This window comes from Sipha flava, unplaced genomic scaffold (assembly GCF_003268045.1).
Source record: "Sipha flava isolate LNK unplaced genomic scaffold, YSA_version1 255_pilon_pilon, whole genome shotgun sequence".
NCBI classification, from domain to species: Eukaryota; Metazoa; Arthropoda; class Insecta; order Hemiptera; family Aphididae; genus Sipha; species Sipha flava.
Genome location: NW_020272908.1, coordinates 344,941 through 369,060, shown reverse-complemented (window position 1 = coordinate 369,060; position 24,120 = coordinate 344,941). Strand labels below are relative to the sequence as shown.

The 24,120-nt window shown below is 32.2% G+C and overlaps 2 protein-coding genes across 3 annotated transcripts; one reads left to right on the top strand and one right to left on the bottom strand.

Annotated features, from left to right (window-relative positions):
• Positions 1-1,545: 1,545 nt before the first annotated feature.
• Positions 1,546-12,434, top strand: LOC112684667 (thrombospondin type-1 domain-containing protein 7A-like). Its single transcript, XM_025556301.1, has 22 exons — positions 1,546-1,800; positions 1,908-2,111; positions 2,189-2,322; positions 2,606-2,803; positions 3,148-3,519; positions 3,589-3,713; positions 5,092-5,265; positions 5,373-5,479; positions 5,557-5,780; positions 5,856-6,229; positions 6,314-6,435; positions 6,658-6,855; positions 6,913-7,306; positions 7,375-7,513; positions 7,593-7,768; positions 7,919-8,063; positions 8,190-8,437; positions 8,537-8,658; positions 8,770-8,912; positions 9,287-9,680; positions 10,216-10,438; positions 12,327-12,434. The coding sequence occupies exons 2-22, from the start codon at positions 1,997-1,999 to the stop codon at positions 12,379-12,381; spliced, it is 4,182 nt and encodes a 1,393-aa protein (XP_025412086.1). The 5' UTR covers positions 1,546-1,800; positions 1,908-1,996; the 3' UTR covers positions 12,382-12,434.
• An 863-nt stretch (positions 12,435-13,297) lies between these two features.
• Positions 13,298-21,435, bottom strand: LOC112684684 (acetylcholine receptor subunit alpha-type acr-16-like). Of its 2 annotated transcripts, none has more exons than XM_025556320.1 (9): positions 21,155-21,435; positions 19,266-19,414; positions 18,618-18,662; positions 18,232-18,341; positions 16,289-16,502; positions 14,769-14,949; positions 14,512-14,664; positions 13,966-14,132; positions 13,298-13,687 (listed from the first exon to the last, which is right to left on the bottom strand). In XM_025556320.1, exons 1-9 carry the CDS (start codon positions 21,231-21,233, stop codon positions 13,523-13,525), a joined length of 1,263 nt encoding a protein of 420 aa, XP_025412105.1. In that variant the 5' UTR covers positions 21,234-21,435; the 3' UTR covers positions 13,298-13,522. The 2 variants fall into 2 exon arrangements, with proteins under 2 accessions (XP_025412105.1, XP_025412106.1); XM_025556321.1 differs by lacking the exon at positions 21,155-21,435 and adding an exon at positions 20,966-21,037 and having other exon boundaries at positions 13,523-13,687.
• Between the last annotated feature and the right edge of the window lie 2,685 nt (positions 21,436-24,120).

The window sequence follows — 24,120 nt, the reverse complement described above, 5'->3', positions numbered from 1 at the left end:
AAATGGTTATACTCCCATCAACTTTTACTGGTGGGCCAAGGTACATGCACGAAAGAACACAAGATGCTATGACCTACGTTAGACATTACGGTCGTCCTAACCTTTTTATTACTTTTACATGTAACCCTCGCTGGGACGAGATAAAAGAGCTCTTACTTCCCGGTCAAAGATCATATGATCGACATGATATAATTGCAAGAGTGTTTCGGTTAAAAGTCAAAAAGACCATGAACTTATTGACAAAAGTAAAATATTCGGAGAAGTGAGATACTATATGTATTCAACAGAATACCAAACTGTAGAGAGGTTCAGGTAGTTGTAAGCTATAACTTATCGAATAGGTTATGATAATAACTAATTTAATATGTATAAAATATTATTTCAAAAATCTTAATTAATTTAAATTTCAATAGATTTAACAAAATTTAATCTTGGCAGGTTACATACATTTATATACTTAAACCCGGCAACGACGGATAATTCAGCTAGTTTAATATATTTTGAATATTTAAAATATTTTATAATACAAATCATTTTTGTAAGCAAAAACTATAAATGTGTATTTATAATTTACATTAAATATATAAAAAAAACTAATTTTTCAGATTTTATAAATTATCTTTATCATCTTAGTAGATATATTGTTTGATACCTTTAATTTTAAGGCAACGATTGAAAGTGAAGGCATCATAGAATTCAAAATTATTTTCTAAAACGATTTAACATAGTTTTATATGTAGAAGAAAACAATTTATCATAAATATGAAATTTTCGTTTCAATAAAATAATCTAAAATCTGTATACGAGAGCCAAAGTGTTTTCACGCAATCGAAATATTTTTATTTAATACATTTAGTGATATTGCATTATTTTCTGCGAACGTAATTACAATTTTTTACGAATTATTGTTTTATCGTCATTAATTTACAACCGAATAGCACGAAATATCATTTATTTTTTTTTTCAATACTAACGTATAGGTAACGGCTTGTCGTTTCGTAAAAAAAAATAATAATAATAATAATAATAATAGTAATTCATAACATTATTAACCCCAAACCGATGTGCGTGATTTCGTGTGCAACACCACCACAGTGTACATCCACACACACACACACATAGTATCATTCGCCTTCGCACATCTATAGTTATAATACAAATGTTGACGTGTTACGAAGAAATCTCAATCTGGGCCCACCCCGTTTTTCTCGTTACACGCACGCGAAAACACTCAGACACACAAACCTGTGTAATGTGCGCAGGATCGCCGCGTCCATAAAAATAAATCGCTTAATGACCTGTTACTGCGTCGTTTTAATTACCTGAGAACAAAAGCGCTGGAAAACGCGGATCATGGGCGTTGTGCTGCCCCTAGCGGCGAATCTCTAGCACAGGTCGCCCGGCGCGACATACTTATACATATATATACGTCCTTGTAGGGGGTGGTATGGCGTAAGGGACGGTTGAGAGGGGCAGGAGCGCCGGCGGTGCGTTACACGCGCGGTCACAAAGGAGACCGAACGCAGTCGCAAAAGTCGACGCAAAAGCGTTTCCCCGGCAACGGAAATCGTTCGCTCCCCCCGTGAATCGATTTGTCCGCGGCGGGCCCGTTCTAGGTATTTTCCAGACGTTTCTACGCCGTCGCGCACAGCGCGTACACAGCCCGGAGAGCGTACACCCGTCGCGACGACCGAAACAACAACAGCGGCAGAAGCGACTACGACGGCGGAGGATACTAGCCCAGCCGAGACGGGGTACGGAGAGATAAAAAACGAAGATGCCCGTCCGTCCGTTGTACAGGTACGTTTAACGCGCGGTCCCTTACCACGTCCGGAAGAACGACGCGTATGACTTCATCGCAGATCGCGTTTTTGAATCGTTTTCTATTCGTCTCCTACACATTTCAGATGAACGACAACAACGTCGTTTGAGAAGCTCCACGGTCTAGCTTACACGTCCGAGTTAACACCGTCCAGTTTAACAATACCGTAGCACGATGCAGCTGCTTTCCGGCGTCGCATTGCTGATCACCTTGGTCCTGCAGATCGGGTGGTCCCGATGCGGGTTGCCGCCGTCCAACGAAATCACTCAAAACTTTCTATGGAACACCGGTAATTATTTATATTTTGTGTTCGTTGCCGATGCAGTTGTTATTGCACGCGTGTTCTGACTTCGTTCAAATGCGTAGACGCGGTGGAATGGCGAATCGGCGAATGGGAACCGTGCACTAGGTCTGAGGACACCGGTCTGAACGAAAACCAGGGTATACGTCGCAGGAAGATATCGTGCGTTATGGTCATACACGATGGAATCAAACTCGAGGTAAGTGTTTTGGTTTTATATTCAGATGCATACAGTTTGTTTTCGACTGGGATGTTTTCGACCCGTTGTGTTTTCTAATCGCGATCGTCGTCGAATCAGAAAAATATATGATTAAATGTACATGGGTTAGTCGAATCTTAAACCACGAAAAACTGATAATTAATATTGTTCTCGCGTTTTTTGAATCGTGTTGATTCTCGTTATCTCCTTGTTCTTTTGTCTCGCATAATAAAAGTATGTTAAAACGATTTAACACTATCGTATACGCACGCACTGTGAACAGGAACCGATCGAAATCGAGGACACAAGCTGCCAAAATTTATCCCCGGGAACGCCTCCCGTAGAAGTGTGTTCACTTGAACCGAACCAAGACTGCGTAGTTACGGAGTACTCGAACTGGACAGCTTGCTGCGGAGGGACACAACGCAGAACCAGGAGTATCGTGATCGAGCAGAAAAATGACGGAGCTAAATGTCCACCGGTAAATACATTATTTACAAACAAAACTACATAACACTAATTTATCTATATTGGTTATGATTCATGGATATATTCATGTACTTAGGCACGGGCATGACCAAGTTCCACTTTTAATACAGTAGTAGATTCATTCCACAATAACACTGTTTATTAGATGAATAGTACAACTCTTAGTTAATATGACTTTATTTCAACCGTTCTGATAATAATTTTGTATAAATAACGAAAATGGGCATAATATTATTATCGTTCGCGATTATTAATAGAAGATATTTATATCGTATGCGTTGTTTTACTCGAATTACGATACTATCTCAACAAATCTTTATATTTCGATCGATTTAGCTGACTGAATCACGTTCATGTAAGCCGGACGACCAATCGTGCACCAATAACGTTTCAAAGGGATATCAGCTTAAAGTCAACCAGTGGCAACAATGCGTCCCATTCTCTGAACACACTATGGGTGACACCGACGGTATACTCAACTCGGGCTCGCATTCAGACACGTTTTACAAACACTGGCCTCAAGTGGGCACGCAAAAACGATCGATGAGCTGTTTCGATGAGTCTGGCATTCTTGTTTCTCTTAGCTTTTGCGAAGACAAACAGTTGCCTACCAACACCAGAGCTTGTATTATTGCGCAAGATTGCGTTGTAAGCGATTGGACAGATTGGGAAGTAACGCAAGGTGGATGCATTAGCGTTGGTGGCAAAGTACGTCGATGGATAATTATAATTTTATTAGGATAATGTAAGGCTATTTATTAATTAATTTGATCACAGATTCGTGCTGAGGAAGCGATTAGAAAGCGTCAAATATTACGGCTGCACGAAGGACAAGGTTCGCCGTGTCCTCATCTCGTCGAAACAAGAACTACAAAAGAAAATTTACCGCTATGTGCAGACAAGTAAGTTCAATTAAAATTTACATTTCGATATTCCGACTTCATCACACAAGAAATATGTTTCAAATATTTTACGTATACAATGTATACGAGTACTATACATAGAACGAAAGTACGAGTATATCGATTTTTGATTAAATGAGGTACTATACATACTGTATTGTTGATCAGTGTGACACGTTCGATGCAGTTTTACTATCCAAAAAAAATGTGTTACAAGATTAAAATAATATCGTAAAATTAATACATTTCTCGCATTGCTCAGAATAAGCACAAAATAATTTTCTAAGATTATACTAAATCTAATTGCATCAATTAATAAATAATCAAAATTTAGTTTATTAGTTTCAGGCATTACACGTTGTTTATGTTACACCGAACTCGTGAAATTGATGATTTCATTTTAAAACATTTTAAATAAGCGGCCATACGAGCCCCGCTTTCTATTGTTATTTTCATTTATACATAATAATATTTTATTAATTGAACACGATATTATACATCAAACGCATTTGGGTTTCTACAATGTTATTATTTTTGAATCAATAGAAACATAATATAAATGTGATCAGGCTTTTACGAGACCGCATAATAAATATATATATATATATATATATAAAATTAGTTATTTTTGTTTACTTATAATTATAATATATGGGTTTTTTACGTTTATGTTACTTTTATTTTCAAATATTTTATCAATCACTTATTAGTGTATACAGGGCCGTAGCAAGGGCGCAATTTCTGGGAGGGCGCAAAAATGAAAAATTTGCAATTTAATTGTTACTTATAAGTAAAATTAATATTATGTATTTATGAAATTACTTATATAACTTATAAATATTATTATGTTATACCTACGAACCTACTTATAATTATTATATATATTTATATTTTAAAAAGTTATTGATTTAAATAAAATTAAATAACGCTTACATAATTAAAAAAAAAAATCATTATTTATATTACATCTATAAAAAATATTACAGTTTTTTTGTGGGAATTTTTTTATAAATTAAAATACTTAAGGGTGTATTTTGGAGTTTCGCTCCTCCGAGCGCGATATTTGGTTGCTACGGCCCTGAGTATGTATAACACAAATCAAGATAAACTTAATAGAAAAAATACATTTTTATACTAACACTTAATTGAGGAAAATGGGTATGTAAAATAATAATCTAAAAATATTTTGATAACGTATAATTTAATTTTATATTATTATCGGAACAAGAAATCATAAATATAATCAATTTAGAAAGCGAAAAGAAAAATAACGATAAAAATTTGTACTTCGTTAATTAATTAATTAATTAATTTTATGTAGTCAAAATGATTCAGTATATTATAGGCAGCTCATTGTATACATTTGCATGTGTTACAGGTACAAATGGTTAATTTCAAGCTGGAGCAAATGTTCACAACCCGTATCCAATGCATCGGTTCAATGTGGTGGTGGACTTCAGTACAGAAATATCACTTGTATTGAAATTATGAATGGAAAATTCATGGACCCATCAGTTTGTCGAATTTTGGAGACACCTCCGACCATCCAAAGGTTAGTCATAATAAAAATACAGTTAACATTACACGTAATTAAACACTTGTTACGTAATGCTTGTATATAAATTGTTCGTGAAACATAACTTGAATAATTATTTAAAGATGCGAAATACCTTGTCCGAGGGACTGTCAAGTTGGACCGTGGAGCGAGTGGAGCCCTTGCATGCCATCAAAATGTCCCGTTGAACTTGAAAACGAATCTCAAGAAGGTATATTATTTACTGTTGATGTTATGATATATTGTTTGGACGCTTTGTCACGTGTTCGATAAAAATGTTTAAATTAGAATTCGAAGAAAACGGGTTCAGGAAAAGAGTCCGACCAGTGTTAATACCGCCAAGCGAATACGGTGTACAATGCCCCAGCCTTAGCGAAGTTCAACCCTGTCAGAATCCCCAGTGTTACGTTTGGGATTACGACCAATGGGGAAGTTGTATGCTCGATGACCCGAGTGAGAAATGCGGTACCGGACAGAGAAACAGACAGGTGTACTGTACCACGCACGACAAGGTAGACGGAATACAGTTAGAATTCGTAATTTTGCTGTTGTTTACGATTTCCAAAATGTTCTAAACGCATTCGCAGGAGGTGGTGCATAACTCGCTGTGCTCCAAACTGAAACCGGCGGAATCGGAACCGTGTTCCGTGCCGTGCCCGGAGGATTGCGTGGTATCCGGATGGTCAGAGTGGAGCGAATGTTCGATGGGATGCTCGATAAACTTCGACATAGGTGTTCGGTACAGGAACCGTACGGTCATCGGACCTCCGGGACCAACCGGGCACCCGTGCCCGTCCAAAGAAGACATGGTCCAGTTCGAAAACTGCAACACTCATGGATGCTACGGATACAGCTGGTTGGTGTTGCCGTGGACGGATTGCAATGGAACGTGTGGACGAGGCGTTCAGACCCGAGACGTTTGGTGCATGAGAGGCAACGATCAACATGTGGAAGACGAAAAGTAAAAATAAAATATTTAATTTTTTTTTTTTTTTATCAAACTGTTGGAAAATAAACGAATAATACTAACGCAAAATGTTTATAGTTGCATGGAACTACAAAAACCCGTGACTTCGAGAGAATGTTTTAAGGATTGTGAGAGTAAAATCTGTGTTCTATCAGACTGGAGTGATTGGTCGGAATGTCCTCAAGATTCTTGCATTAATGGTAATTTATTTTAATTTGGTTGTTTTTATCACCTGTACGTCGCGTGCTATTATTCATTTTTTATTTATTTTGTTCTTACGATATTAATTATGGTTATACTTGAATGGACACAACAAATTTTTATTTATTTGATAATAATAACATACGTATTATTTTTAATATTTCACAATACACGTCTCAAATTTGTAGAATCTGAATTCGTACAAAATATGTAATTTACAGAACACACAGATTTAACCAAATTCAAACGACAACGGAACAGAGTTATTCTTGGTGGTGAATCTTGCGGTCCTGTGTTCGAAGAAGAAACATGTCAAATTCCAAATAATGTCTGTCCCAAGTACTTCTGGGTTTTAGGTGTTTGGTCGCATTGTCAACTAGCGGAAAGCGTTACTTGTGGTCATGGTCTGCGAACAAGAGGTAATTTTTCGATAGATAATTATTTTAATTCATTAATTTTTTTTTTTTTTTTTAAAGATTTCTGGTGTACAAAAGACGATTCACCCGTTCACGTTGAACTGAAACACTGCCTGCAGTATCAGAATATCACACCGAGTAGTGTTGAGCGATGCCACGTCGACTGTCAAACACCGTGCCAAATGACTGAATGGTCTCATTGGTCGTCATGTCCACAACCTTGTTCGGGTCTGCGTACGAGAACCCGAGATCTAATCGGAGGTTCCATATCGCACCCGGCTTGTAAAGGAGTACGTCAGGTCGAAACAACGCAATGCCCGTGTTCTGAATATTTCTTGGAACCTACTTCTGAGTGGTCGTTTTGCTTGACAAACGAAACGGACGGATGCGGAGCTGGCACGCGATACAGATCATTAGGATGTTACAACATGGACAACCATCTCGTTGATCCATCGTAAGATAACCGATTTCGCAAAATGAAAACAAAAATTATTTCTCATGCGTCTCGTATTGTATATGTAGATTATGCGGTGGTGGCACTGGCATCGAAGAAGAACCTTGTTTAGTACCGTGCTCAATTGATTGTCAAATGTCCGATTGGAACGAATGGGGTGTGTGTAATAGGTTGTGTGGACCAGGAATACATCACCGCTATAGAAGCGTAAATTATTTAAACTTTTTAACTTAAGGGTTTTTTTTTTTTATTTTATTTTATAATAACGAAACACATTTTCAATTAGATCGAACGGAACGCGACCAATGGTGGACGACCGTGTGGTGAGACGGTACAGACAAAGGTGTGCAACACGCCATGCAATAGTTTCCAGTGGACAACGGACCCGTGGAGCCAATGTAAATTACCAGATAAAGATAAACAAAAAGGCTGCGGCGAAGGAGAAATGTTCAGATTAGTAAAGTAATTAATAAACTATTGAATTATAATGCTGAAATTCTGATCTTAATGAAACAAACGAGTACATACATTAAACGATGTACGACTATTGCATATTGAACCGCCATTCGTTGCAAATAATAAGATATGTTGACTAAATGAATAATGTTACAGATGCATACACGTGAACACCGGAATCGAGATGTCGGAAGAATACTGCGACTGGACAATACGACCAGACGGAGTGAACTTGTGTACGATCGCATGTCCCGGGGATTGTGTGCTAAGTGGTTGGTCAGATTGGTCACCTTGTCCAAAAGTAAATATACATTCATAAATTCTAAGCGCAATTATTCAAGCTTGATTCATCGTGTACATTAAACACATATCATAGGAAATATCATATGAGTAGTAAACATATTGATGAAACAACAATTATTTTCAGGATTGTCTATCGTCGCAGGAACAACAACGCACTAGATTATTGCTTAGAAGTCAAAGCCCTACCGGAGCAAACTGTCCAATAGCTATACAAACGCAACCGTGCCATTTGAATTTCACTTGCTTCAAGTATTCGTGGAAAACCATAACGAATGTATCGTGTCTGCCTTTGGGCGGAAGTCCGTGCGGTGAAGGCATGACGGTCGGAGCGGTATACTGCGAGCGAAGTGACGGTAGAACTGTCGCTGATCGGTAATGCTCGCGTTTTATTCCGTCCATATAGTATATCATTACAGAGCACGATAAATGTTGATTCCGGCGAGGTAAAACGTTTTTTTTTTTTTTCACAAGGTTTTGTGCTGACCATCCCAAACCGAATCCATTGGAAAAATGGTGCTACATCGATTGCCCCGTGGATTGCGCCCTTGAAGGCTGGTCGCCGTGGAACGCGAGCTGTTCTTGTAACGACACAGGTGATTGTATAGACATGATATATTGAACCCATCGACTCCGGTCTGGGGTCGGGAAACAATAATCCACGCATCACGCTGTTTGACATTATCATATATATTTTACTTCAAAAGGTGTATCACGCAGAGCTTACACGGCCATGAACCCGAGTCCGACGGGCAGACAATGCCCTATGACCGTCGAACAATGGAAACCCTGCCCGGCTGTACCATGCTACACTTGGTCCCTCGGACCGTGGTCTGCGTGTCAGCTTCATGTAAGTGTTCCGTTAAAACGCGTCCGCGTAATACGCAGAGGTGGAGCTAGGAATTTTGTCGCCCGGAGAAAATGTTAAAATTCCACCCTACCATAGACCAATAATCAAATACTCTTCTCGAAAATTTTTTTCTAACAATTAATATACAATCATACTTATTGAGTTTCAATCTAATATCAGTATTTAACAAAGTTAAAAATATAAAATTAGTTGTTAATAATTACAAAAATTACAACCTCTAAAATTTTACGCTCAGGGATAAATTTCCCCGTCTTTCACCCTCTAATTCCACCCCTGGTAATACGTAATACGTTACAACGCCCATCTGCAAATTATTACCGGCCGTTTGTATCGTATGCGTGTTTTCCGTACAGGGAGCCGCATGCGGACATGGCGTGACCACCAGAAACGTGACGTGTGTGCGGACCAACGACGGTGAAACGGTAGAATCTTCTTTCTGTGGCGCGTTAGGTCAGCAGAAACCGCTGTCCTGGCAAAACTGTTACGTATCCTGCGGCCCCGGTTGCACGTTGTCCGAGTGGAGCCCGTGGTCACATTGCCACGGTGATTGTCAGAAGGAGAGTATCGGATACGAAACAAGGTCCCGAACAGTAATATCGCAGTCGCCGGCCGGCACCACTGCGTGCACCGACCCCCTGTGGGAGACCCGAGATTGTCGAATACCCCCTTGCATGACCTACGACTGGGCCCTCACTCCTAACGCTGATGTTATCTGCCGTCGATCTGACGGACTCGTAGTGTCAGAATGTGAGTTGAAAATAGTATAAAAATATATTATGTACATCTGTACGCAGGGGCGTGGCCAGGGTTGTTTTGTTTTGGTGCAAATTTAATTTTTTAACGTAAGCTTAAACTCTACAACTAAAAATTAAAAAAGTCAATTTTTAAATTGTTTGAATCCCCAAAACTACATGTTTTCCCTATATATATAGAAAATATGTAGGGACATTTTGAATATGCGATTATTCGACAGCTATATTAAAATATTCGTAAAGCTTATTAGGGATCAAAAACATGGTTGTAGTTGCTTTAATTACAAATAAACCAAGTTTTCCAATTGATTTATCGTGTACCTAATTAGTTATTAATAACTGTAACTTGGTACGATTTAATAACAACTTATTATTATATTATTATAATATTTCATATTTTAAACCTCAACTTGAAAAATGCACTTAGTTACATTTAAAAACAATTATTTAATTACAATCTTCATGCATAATATTTATTGTTTCCCTTGTTGAGACAATTATTAATTTACGTTCTATATCGTATCTTGTAGCTTCTTGTAACGAATCGGAAAGACCTAAGTCAATGTGCAGTACCCTGCAAGGAAGTTATATATGCACCAAGGACATCTGTATGCCAGACGACAAATTAACATGTGACAAATTGACTACTTGGGTTCAACTCAAAGATGATCCACGCATAGTCGATTATGCCTTGTGTTTTGGATTTGGGATGATGATGATTGCTGCAATTGCCGTATTTCTCTATTTTATGCGGTAAGTTCGAACTGTTTTTGACGTTTGATTGGTCATTATCAAGGCTTTGAATTTAATGCACTCAATAAGTGTTATAAATTCATGCATTTGTGCATTAAAAACAGGAGAATTATAATTTAAAATTCCAAAATATGCAAAAATTTGCAGTAAAAATTCCAAAAAATTTATCTATGAAAATCTCATTATAAAAAAAGAAAATGTTAAAATTAATAATTAAAAACTATTTACAAAAAGACAATTCTCAAAAACGCATGGTGAAGAACCATGTAACTAAATTGTTAAAATAGTGGGAACCTATTTAATGTTTCTTATTTGAAAAATTTTTCGAATTTAAAAATATCGGAATAATAATAATGATTATCATCGGGTAATAATTTATGCTCATCAATACTACTATATATATATATATAGAAGTATTACTGTATTATAGTACAGTCGCAATGCACAGAAAAATTAGATAATAACTCTTCACATGTAACTATGCAAGCATTAACAAACTACCTACATTTCTATTAAAATCAAAAATTATTTTAACAGAAATATTCGTTAATTATGTGTCTGGTTGAAATTAGAAGATTAGAAATTATACTAAAACATAAAAAAAATACATGAAAACGAATAATTGTTAAAATATGGATTTATGTGACACATCCAGTGTTGGGAATAGTTAATGCAAAATTTATCTAGATAAAGATGAAAGATAGTATGTCTAAATTCATCTAGATAAAAATAACAGATAAAAAAAATTAAAATATCTAGATAAAGATAAAAGATAATTTCATTTTTATCTAGACAAAAAAAAAAAGATGTTTTCAAAAAATTTTATTTTTTGGTCAATATTTCATATTCTCATAATATCTATGAAGACTCAATTATAATCATTATTATCAATAGGTACTTAGGCGTTTAATGTTTATTGTAGTAATGTAGTGTACCATTAAGCAGTATTTATATATAATGTACAATATGATAGTTAATCACTAAAATGTTACATAAAAAAAAAAAAAAAAAAAGAAAATTGTTCTGTACGTAACAGGATGAATACAGAATACATAAAAAAAAATTTTAAGTTAACAATATTGTTTCTATATAATATTAATTTGATGATTTTCATTATTCTATAAGTAGTTACGACTTTACGGGTTCCAATAGTGAATTACTATTCAGCGTATGAGTAACATGTATATACTAAAATCAAACACCTAATATGTTTGGAATATCCATTGAAAAATAAGTTTAAAAATACCAAAAATATTTTCCTGACATGAAAATACAAACAAAATATCATACCAAGAAATAATAATCAGTTATTAATAATACACAAATTATGATTATGAATACAAAATCTATAAAAAAAATATAAAAAAAAAAATAGTATAAAAAAAAAGTCAAGTTATTTACAGAATTTATAATTCAAGAACGGCTGGACCGATTTTGATGATCTCTGATTTGTTGGATTCGTCTTCTTAAATAAATATAAATAACTCTAATCTTGGCAAGAATACAGACAATTATCTAGATAAAATGATCTAGATAAGTAAACATTTTATCTTAGATAAGTAATTAGATAGCATCGCGTTATTGATCTAGACAAGATAAAAGACGACAAAAAATCTATCTAAATAATTTATCTAGATAAGTCTTAAATATATAAAAATATGTGAATTATAATTTTGTATTTAATTCATTTATAACATAAAAGAATACTGGCCGAACTAGTTTTCTTATATAAAGCAACGAAAAAAAACATGAATGTATTAAATTCACAGTCCTGATCACAATACTTTAAATTACTGAAATAGCAATTATAATACTATTGATACTTTAATATCAGATTTTAATATTATGTCATCAATAATAATTATTCTTATTTGTATTGTTATTATAGCCCTTCAAAAAAGCGGAACGAATGCAAATACCATAAACAACCGGATTTAGCGTAAACTTAATAGTATGGTAAGATTGGTGAGACCGAACGGTATTAAAAAAAAAAAAACTATAATTAAACCACATTTTTCAAAATACTCATATAAAATTAAGTTATCCCTCATCATTAGATAGGCGTCGTATATATAAAATATATATATATATAATACATATAACTAAAATTAACATATAACAATAATATATGTTAACTATATTATTAATATTTAAATTATAATAATATTAATAATTAATTTGCAACATTTTAGATAATATATGGATCATCTTTTTTTTTTTTTATAATTATCATTATTATAGAATATTAATGATATATTACTCGTGTTAAATATCATAAGAAACTTGAATGTTTTGTAGATTCTTAGAATTTTTCTTGAAAATGCAAATAAAATTTACTTACCTTATCTTTCCATATACTATATAGTACATACTTACTACGAATATGAAAAATTGTTCAATTATTTGTTTTAAATCTTGTTCATGTTTTTGATTTTATGTTTTTGTTATTTGTTATATTAGCATGTATTCATTACTTTTTTTTTATTTAATCTTACATAAATACCTAATACACAATAAATTGAAAAATGAGTAATCTACATTATTCAAATATATGAATTGTATTTATTTATATGTAGTTATGGAGGTACAATTTAACTAAACAAATATACATTATAATAGCCCTCATATTTTTTTATTTCAAATCTTAAATATTATACGCCGTTTTAGATATAAAACTGATGTCACGTATTCATAGAAATTATTTCAAATTACAAAAATTAAAATATATTTACTTATAAATAAAACATAATAATTACAAATGATTAATATTCGTTTAAATTATAGGATTAAATATATTATAAATATATACTAAAATACCTTTGTTTTATTTTTGTTTTTTTTTTCTATAAAAATAAGAGGTACAAAAAATATATAAATCAATACGACTGATATAAAAATATTATTTCACGGTGGAATTCAGTGAAGACATGATAAGTAATTACATTTATGTTTAGTCAAAATATTTGTAATCCTTTTATCAGATAAAACATAATGAATCATAAAAAGTTCATATCAACTAACTCTGATACAATGCAAAATGTTTTCTTTTCTCATGTAAGGCTTCAATTCTTTAATATTTTGATACTATTTTAAAAAATATATTACCATTGCGATGAATATAAATATATAAATAATAAACATAGATCTATCCAAAATCAACGCCAGGTAATACCATTGGCTTTGTTTCATATGTGAATGTTTTGACGCATTTCCAATTGACTCGTCCAAAAGCTTTTCCGTGTCTTCTTTCTATAATCACATAAAAACGTTTTCTACTTTGGTCAGTTATAAAGTATTTTTTTGTGATATCATACTACATGTTACTATCATGTTACATGCGATCCATCATCATTGAAGAATATTTTATATCAAACAATATTGTCTAAGCTTTAAAGGAAATAGATTTCGTATTGGATTTACAAAAAATAAACATAATTTTTAATATTATGTATAATATGTATACGAATATTAATAAATAATTCAGAAGTTCAGCATGATTTTTGTACAATAATTTTTATTATATTTACCTCGAATGACGTATGTCGCAGAACTGTTCCAAATTTTGTGTTCAACAGGTTTGTAATATATTTAGGTACCTTATGGTCAGGTGTTGTGGATTTAGCCAAGTTGTGCAACAGTACTGAAAGTACCATCGATATGGTGACCATGCCCAGCGAGTTTGAATAGAAGAGTACTATAACACCAAAAAGTACATGTAGTTAATGGAAACTATGAAAACCAGCGATTCTTGAACTTTTTAGGTCACACATCCCCAAAACAAATAAAAAATTAATCACACCTCCCACGAATAAATAAAATAAAATATTTTATTATTAAAATATAATAAAATGACTGTCAATCTAAAAATAAATATATATAAGTGTGATATATAATATAAATATTTGACTTGTGCCTCCTCCCCCCCCCAATAATTCCCAAGGGAGGTGTGCCTTACAATTTGGGAACCGCTGATATAAGTGATGTCGGATAATCGATCGGATTCGTTTTGTGTTCGCGACGTTTACTTTGGTCGCAGTATCGTTGTATGAACACCAGTACAGCTTCATACTAACCTATTAACGGGATACGATCACTCATGATCGGCACATGGTTAGATAACATCGTCAACAGTATACAGATCACGATTAGTGTGACGCCGCTCAACATGAATTTCTCCGACGATTCCGGGGGCAGCCAGAAGACGGAAAGCGTCAAGAACACCACGACTGTTAACGGCAGTAGATTTACAATTAGATTTTCGATTTCACACATAACAAATGCACACATATAATGATAATAGTGTGTATTCTTTAACCAATTGGATCAATACCTAATCCCGGAATGATGACCACACTATGGAACGTCGGTATGTTCCTTTTCACGGTGATACTGTAATGAATGTCCTCGTATATGTCATTTGAATTACAAGAGTAGCTCTCGACTCTTCGTCTTTGAGTCACCTTCGTAATGTCCCATTTGCACCCTTCGTCCAAATTGATCATGTCTGCAGTCTAAACACACGAATGAACTCGATCAGTATTGATACATCATTATACAATACATGATAAATATCTATAAGCGACGCCCTGCAAAAAAACGAAATAATTATAATAATAAATTATCTGAAATCTAGCGTTTCATTATATTATTTTAATGGTTATCCATAATCAGTGTTTGGATAGGACGATATAAATCAAACCCTTATTTTTAGAATTTGTATGATTTATGGAAATTATATACTCCAGGGGCTCTATTCTCGAAATCGAACCACAAGTAGTCGCATACGAGTAAACGCAATCGATTTTGTCGTAGTCGACTACAAAAGGCTACCTCCAATATCATCCGACAAATATTAGTCGCATTTGAGATTAAGTCGACAAATCATAATCTTGTTAAATGAACCACATTGGTGAAACCAAACATTGATTTATAATCATTTATATCAGAGATATTTACGCCAAAATATGTTGGATTGTTACTAATCAAAATCTTATTGTATTATCATCGGATGGTTATTAAAATATTTAAAATACAGAGAATACTTTATTTTCTTCATTACCTATTTCTATAGACAGTAAATTGTATTACTTTATTTTGTTATTTTGTTACTTTTACTAGGTAGGTTCAAGTAGTTGTGTACCAGTAGACATCTTCAACATTCTATAACATTCTAACGGTTCTATAAATGGAGTGACTAACTGGATTAAATAATTTGTCAAGTTTTTACTCGAACTATAAGTTTTGACAAATGCTGTATCCGACAATGCAAAAAATGGCCTTAAAACCAAAAGGTTTTCTAACATTTTGCAGAGCTCCTAGCCTCTTAACGTTTAGCCTAGCAAACATCACAGCTTGTTCATAATCGTCTGCTATTTTTATAATTATTTAATAATTTAACTTTTATTAAAAACTAACTAGTAACTATATGCTTAAATTTAAATGTAATGTATACGAAAAAATACAAAGTGACTAATTACTAATGACTATTTTGCAGTTGAACATTTATAAATATATTGAATCTATGGCACTAGCAAATAAAAACCCATTCGGATTAATTATGTCGAAGTCGAAATAGATAATAGACAAAATGTCGAAAGATTTTCGTGCGAGCAATGTCACTTTATTTCGAGAATACCATTAAACACGAATCGATCGAGTTCTATTTTTATCGAATGCGACAAATTTCGAAAATAAGTCCCCCCCAGTTTCGATTTAGATCGTACGCAACGGTGACATCAGTCGGTTCTCACGTGGTATCAGTAAATATTTGCCCATATAATAATCAAAAACATTACAGAATAATCCATCACTAGGTTTCTACTGCAAGAAGAAAATATTAAATGACCGTACGTTTATTTTCTCGTTGATTTGCATGCTGACGGAATTGCCATCATACGTCCACGAACCTAGCCTCAGTGAACAGGTGTGTTCTCCAAACGGCCAGCTGGTGAAATCCACGTCGCAAAACACCCGGTACTTAGCCGGTGGTATCCAATGGACCTTACCATCCGACCGGACCACACAGTTGATCTTCCCGTATGTTTCGTCGGTGTGTCCATCGGCACTGCGAATCATAAAAATATTATTGCTCTCGATTACTCGACTGCACTTTTCAACGGAGTCGTTAGAAATTACGTTTAAGCAACATTTCTATCGACGTTGAAAAATTGTAAAATCATTGCTAATTGTGCATTTACTATACGATAACAACTAACTGTTAATCTATAATAATTTAATCGTAAAATATCTGTAACGTATATCAACTCCTTTGGAAATTATAACAATGGTAGTAGAACCAGTGGCGTATTTAGGAATTTTTCTAGGGGGGGGGGATGAAATATATAATAATACATCCTAACACCCATTAATTCGTACATAATATACATTTTTAAAATCCCCTAACTTGTTACCTATTGAGGTTAGTGTGGATCAAGGCAAAATAAGAATTAATCTTTATAATTACCTCATCATTTTCCAAACAAATTTTTTTATTTGTACTAAAATAAGAAAATAAAGTTTTTTTTTGTTTTTGAATATTACTCATATTGTCTTAAAACTTCACAGTTACAACTTACAAGACGCAAAAAATAAAGTCGAACAATAGTCAATTCGGTAGTAAGTCAGTACTCGGAATGGCGCGGCGTCGCTATCCGTCAACGTCCAATGACCGTACATATCTACTTTTAACGAATCACGATATCATAAGATAAAATATATATATATATAGCTATACATTAGCCATAAATCTACTAGTAACAAATTTTCTAAAAAATAAACCCGCCCGGCCGCCCTATGGTTAATCCACGGTCTTCATGGTCATTTTGTTTTGTTTACCGATTGCTTATCGGGTTTATTATAAACACTCTTGCATGAAAAATAATTCGCAGAAACGTACAAAATACAGTACACCATAATATAGGTATATGCCTGATAGTCGTATATGCCGCCAACGATAAACGATTAGTGGCGATTAGTATATCAGACTATCAAAGCGGTACAATTACCACGACTAGAACATTTAGAAAACAGAAAACATACATGCTTGAAAGTAATATCATATTAAGAATATTAGAGAAAATGAGACAACTTATAGCTACCTAGGAAAAAAAAAGGTCAAGGGGGGGATCTATCCCCCATACCCCCCCCCCGTAAATACGCCACTGAGTAGAACTATAAGATACATTAACTTCTATTCTAACCACACTACAGCTGCTATAAGCGTCAAAAGACTTTTTTGAGAAAAAAAAACAATTAAGTTCGCCAAAATTAACACGAGGAAATCGCTCGAATTTTCTTTGATGAAGATAAATTTTGAACAACTCGCCAAGAATTGGGTTCGTATAAAATAAGAGAAAAACACGTTTTATAAAATTATTACTTTTTTTTTTTTACTTGTTTCCATTTTACAGATGAGATCTCAAAATATACATGTAAAATAATAATTTTTACGAAAAAAAAATATAGTCTCAGAACACTAACTATTGGACAACAAAGATTTTAGTTTAGGTGTATTGTATTTGGATAATATTATTATACTTATATATCTTCCAAAACGATTCGATCGTCTTTTACATAATTTGAGTAAAAAATATATAATTTGAAGCCGATATTCTTACAATTTGATGCTCAATTTACTAATCTATTATGTATTATATTTATAATATTGTAGTAATTGTAATATAATAAGCTATTATAATACCTATTTCGATAAAAGCATAATCATTAAGCGATATGTGTATAGATATGTTTATAGTAATTTGGTTTCGCAATATTCTATAACAGACTTATCCTACCTGTTGTAGGCCACTATATCAGGCATCCATATTTCACCATAAGCCATGTTTATAGATTTAATGTCTCCGTATTCCGATACGTTCCACAGAAGTTTTTCATCTTGCCAAGTCTACGAAAGTAGGAGTACAAAAGAATATTTTTATCTATGATTTGTGTATAGGAATGGCAAACTCAAAGACCGTTTTGGTCTAATTTTATGTTCTTTATAGCAAACCCAAAACTATTTCTTAAAAGGACATATAAGAGGGATAGTAAAAAAAATTAAGAAATTTTCTAGGATTTATATAGAACCACATTATCAATAAATATTAAGATCGATTGTCGATCCACTGCCATAGAATTAGAGATTTAAGTTAAATGCAAATCGATTTATTATACTGCTTACCATTGATACCCAGGCATTAACGGTCATTATGGAATTTTGGAAGTCCTGCGAACACACAAATGTTAAAAATTACATTATATTTACGTTTTATCAATGTAAGTTTACAAGAAGCATTTGCAATCGACATAGCAGAAAAATATCAACGTGACTTCACAAAAGGAAGATCCGCCAGTGACCTTATCTCCACGCTTAGGCAAACAATGGAAAAATATTATGAATTAGACTTACGAAATTATATTTATAGATTTTAAATAAGCGTACGGTAGTATCGACAGATCGCACCCTTGGATAGTATTACAGAATTTTGGATTGCCCAAAAACTAAAAAATCTAGTTGAAAGCTACAATTCTCTAATACTACATGCAAGGTTGGGAAGAGAGTCAAGCGACTTCGAAATCAAGTTTGATTTAAACAAAGGAATGCGCTACCCTCGGTTATTTTCAATATAGCATTAGAATGAGTAGTGAGACATATGCATGAAACCCGAGAAATGGATTTAAATGGTAAGGGAATATTGCTAGCATATTCTGACGATATTTCCTGTCCAAAAATGCCCCAGAGAAAAAACCACTTTAAACTCCAAAACACGTATTGCCAATTTATTGATGAACTAAAAATAAACGTGCTTAAGAAAAAGCTATTACTTACTAAGTCAATGTACTTCAAAACTGTGTTGACTGTGACATTGGTCAGATTATTACTGATAACCGGTCTTGAATGTTTATCGTAGTATCTCAATAAGTCTTTTCTCAATTTGTCCACCGGCGTACGTCTCTGACGAAGCATGTCACCGTTCTCTTTAAACACAATAACACGTTCAATACATTATATTATACTGTGTATAAATATTAACAACCCACTATCCATTTTCATCCGTATGTAAACAATAACATATGCATCTATTAACCGAATTGAAAATAGTGTCAACCCTATGCGCATTCGATAATAATATTATCCTAATTACGTGTATCACTGTGCACAAATAAAATTACACCATGGCTGTATGATTAATCCTATCCTGAGTGAACTATTATTTTTATGGCTGTCGCTGTCGAGGTTGATTTCGATGGACAAACGTAAATCGCACCCAAAAAAATGTCAGGTATAAATTTACATTACAGTAAATTTCGCCAAATAAACTTCAAGTATACATTTATGTGTAGTTAAATTTATTATTTTTATAATAGTTACTACCCATAAGACACCATTATCACTGTCCTCCAAAAGATTATTTTTTTTTATTAATTAAATAATATTGGTGGGTATATTAAGTATACTAAGTTATTAAAAATATTTTTTATTAATTTAATTTATATAAGAGTAAAATATAGATAAAAATTGGCTTCGATGTATGTACTCGTATTATGGGAGACATTATTTTAATTTTATAGTCGAGTAAATAAAACATAATATGCTTACGATAAAATCCAGGATATAGGTACTTCGACTAAGCTATTTATCACAATTTTATATTCCAATTAAGTCATTAAGTAATAATACATTGAGTGTTATAAGGATTTGTAGGGAAATAAAAAAAATATGACTTGTCATGTTTTTTCGAGTAATAGAGGTTTGAGTTATGTCGACTCGATTGTACTATGGATGCAGTTTACTAACCCATTTTTTAGTGGCGTATTTTAAAATTTTTTGCGGGGAGGATTTTAAATTTTTCTAAAAAATGAATCGTTTATTATTATTTTTTTTTCTTAATACATATAAGATATAAATTAACAGTTATATTATTCTATAATTATTACTATACTGAAGTAAATCAGATAATGTGGAAAGTAATACAACATAAGTATTTCTCACATATTTTATTAATTAACATAACAATGTATTCAAAAAAAAAAAAAAAAAATCAAAGAAATTGATTAAAAAATATTTTTAAAACAAAATAATAACAAAACTTCACAAGAAAATTAATGTTATTGAATAATATTTATTTAAAATCTATTACAAAGGAAAACAAAAAATATATTGCTTGCTCGCTCAAAATGTAATAAGATAAATATTTATTATTTTATATTAATTAATTTTGATAAAATCAATTACGATACGATTTTTTTTTTTTTTTGTAACATTTGAGTTTTAAATTCGATATTCACTACTTATTCAAACCGTACTTAAAGAATAAAAACTAATATTTTAATAGTTTAAACAAATACTTATGAATAAACATAAATATCTTTTATCGAATTTCTTATCACAAAAAAAAACTAATATAAAACTAATATTTACATACAGGCTTATTTAACTAACTTATTATTTGTTCATACATTAGACGTTTTAGCTACATCTAATTGGTTAATTAATTTTATATATGAGCATATAAAATATATTATTACTTGTATTTTTTTTATTGATTCAAGCAGTATTTAGATTTTTGTTACGAGTCGTATTTGTTTGGCAGTTTTATTAATGAGAATTACTACGTATACATATATTATATTACAATGCGATGGCTGAAATTGAAATAAGTTTATGTGGAACTAAAATAAAAAACTACAATATTAATCAATTTCTGATAAACATACCTGTAAATGTATCATTTGTATTCACTAAACCAAAAGCAGAGATTAAAAATAGAACTTTTGTTATATTGCAGGTACACATATTAATTAATTATAAGAATTGTACATGTAAAAAGATAAGAATGTGAATTAAAAAAAAAAATTGATTGCACCAAAAACAATATCAAACTTAGAATTTAATTATAAAACTATATTTAATTGTATACACAGGTAAAAGTTAAACACCACAATGCAATCGGAATATTATGTGTTATTCGAGCAACTGCTTTGATACAACTGAACGCCGATGTATATGTTTTTTATTTATAACAGAAGTAAGATTACACCAACCGCATGATAAGGCATTCACATTTTGTTTGAAATAAATCGTTCATTTTTCAATAACAGATAACACCTAACGACTCACTATTATAATAAATAATTAATATACATGATCGAAACGCTTGAGAATAAAAAAAAATGCATGTGCAATTGAAACAAGTCTCGAATTAATTTTAACATATAGATACTATCAACAAACATTTTAGTATATTTTATCTTTGAGTCGTTAACCTCATAAGTACATTTATCCATTTTAATATATTACAATTGTATTACAATTATTATTATTATATACAGTATGCAAATTAAGTGTTGAATATTATATGTACTTAGTTTTTTTTTTTTTATTGAAAAAAAAAACGTTTTTGATATATTATCCACACAATAAGTAAATTTAAAAACACTCACATAAATGAACTCAATAGAGGAAACTACCCAACATTATTCAGTAACGCCAATTTAATTGTAGCACCTTTAAAGTATACAAAGATAAATAAACAATACTGAAGCAGTACACAGTTACTGAAAACGAGCAAAATGTACACACTTCTCCCACCACTAAAAGACAATAAAGTTTTTTAACAGAATTAAGTTCAAAATATGTATAAATAATAAATTTACTTACTATAATTACTACATATCTAAATACAAGAAGACAACAGAAAGTAAACGGGATACTTTATACGGATAAAAATAATAAGTTCAACTTATTTATTTTCCCTGATAATCAGAATACTCTTTTGATGATATCCTATAAATGTTGACCTTGCTTTTTCTAGTTGTAAACATGGCCTGTTCTTTGCCCTTAGTGCCAGCTACATAAATATTAGAATCCGTCATTATGCTAAATAAAAATATTTAAAAATAAAATTTTTTGAAACAAAGATTAACTGTAATAATATATAATAAATGTTATAAATACTTAATCATAAATGTTTTGTGTTAAATTTGTATTTGTTTCCCATTTTCCACTTTATCTATATGTGTATGTATGTTTATTATTAACGTGTATATTATTAAAGAATAATTAATTATATATTGAATTAATAATAAATACTATTGTTAGTGTTCAATGGTAAACCATAAATATGAAACATTTCTATATTATTTTGTTAATTTCAATTATTCCTTTTGTATATTTTTTTCAGTTTAAATCTATGGATATATTCCTGTAAATTAAGCTTGTAAACAAGTTTAAATAGTTTTTTATTTTTAAAGTTGGACAGATGGAAGTACTAAAATTATTATGAGGCTTTGAAATCCTTAAGTACGTTAAAAAATTGGAGATTTTTTTTTTTTTGCCCTGAAGTACCATTTAATACATGGCTCGTTTTCTTCTCACGGACGACACTCCAGTATTGTTAATCTATTTCGATGGAAGTAGATAGGTGAAATCACCACGGATTTAATAGGAATCAAAGTTAAATCTCATTGAAAACTAATACTAATTGATAGTTAATAATAGTTATATAACCAGTGTCGTACACTCAATCTTACCAAACATAAATCGAACGTAAACTAATAGTGACCACCTATACTTCATCGCACAATAATAAATTATCGTACACTAAGTGCTTTGAAACGTCCAACTGTGACCGATAGAAAAATAGAGGGCGTAAATTAAGATTTGTTGATATACGATATATCGTAAAATTACCTACTTAACAATGTATTTAAAAATCAATTACCCAAAGTAACAACGAGCATTTCTAGTACCTAGTGATATGGATGATCTCATACATGTATTTTGAGACTTGATTTTTGTTGACATTTTTACAGCCAACTCGTCAAACAATTTTCTTCTCATTCGAAAATGTTTAAAGAATTGTTTATTTTTTTTCTCGAAGATTATTTAAATATGTATAAAACATCCCTCTTGTTAGTCGACTATTGGTGAACGGATGTACCCAATATCGTCTTTTTTTTTAAGATATACTTTATAAGTATCTACTCGTATATATAAGACATGGGAAAATATTTTTTTTTCTGTATGCCTCAATTTCTACAACGCGAATACGACACTGGCGTGTGACAGTGAAATATTGGAAAGCGGTTACTAGTACGGAAAACACGCAAATGTACATTAAACGGCCGCGGTGACACTACGACTCCACGTGTTAAAAATCCGCACGTGTGCATCAGGCCTAACTTTCCGATATCTCAGCTATACAGAAAAATGCACATGCATACGAAAGAAGTATATGGTTTCAACTTTGACAGAATTAGGTGCATAATTTTCGTTAAACAATGTTTTCATTAAGAAATATATTTTGAACTAACGATTATTCTCTCGGTATAATGATTATGGTTGCTGCCCTCCAGATCACAAAACCTATCGGTTCGTGAATTTTTTAGTTTGTAAAATTTAGAGCCTAGCAAACGAAACCTTTGCTCGAGGACAAACTTAAAATGCAAAATAACGACAGAAATGGAAAAAATATCACTACAAATGTTGCATGACTATACAGCAGATCGAGCGAGCAAAAGATTTGATAAAAATGAATTAATGGGCCTCAAATAACAAACGTTATTTTGACAACAAAGTATTGATGGAATAATGTATAGTGTATATAATGTATATGTATATAATGTATTAAATAATATATCCTTAATGTTTTTATATTAATGAATTTAAATTCAAATTATAT

Excerpts from the sequence above, each read along its gene's own strand:
- LOC112684684 (XM_025556320.1), bottom strand. The coding sequence starts at position 21,233 with ATGTGTACCTGCAATATAACAAAAGTTCTATTTTTAATCTCTGCTTTT. Across the intron at positions 18,663-19,265 it reads TTTTGAAGTACATTGACTTA|GACTTCCAAAATTCCATAAT; the intron begins GTAAGTAATAGC and ends GTGTGTTCGCAG. Across the intron at positions 14,665-14,768 it reads GGTCATCATTCCGGGATTAG|TCGTGGTGTTCTTGACGCTT; the intron begins GTATTGATCCAA and ends TGCCGTTAACAG.
- LOC112684667 (XM_025556301.1), top strand. The coding sequence starts at position 1,997 with ATGCAGCTGCTTTCCGGCGTCGCATTGCTGATCACCTTGGTCCTGCAG. Across the intron at positions 3,520-3,588 it reads GCATTAGCGTTGGTGGCAAA|ATTCGTGCTGAGGAAGCGAT; the intron begins GTACGTCGATGG and ends ATTTGATCACAG. Across the intron at positions 5,781-5,855 it reads ACTGTACCACGCACGACAAG|GAGGTGGTGCATAACTCGCT; the intron begins GTAGACGGAATA and ends ACGCATTCGCAG.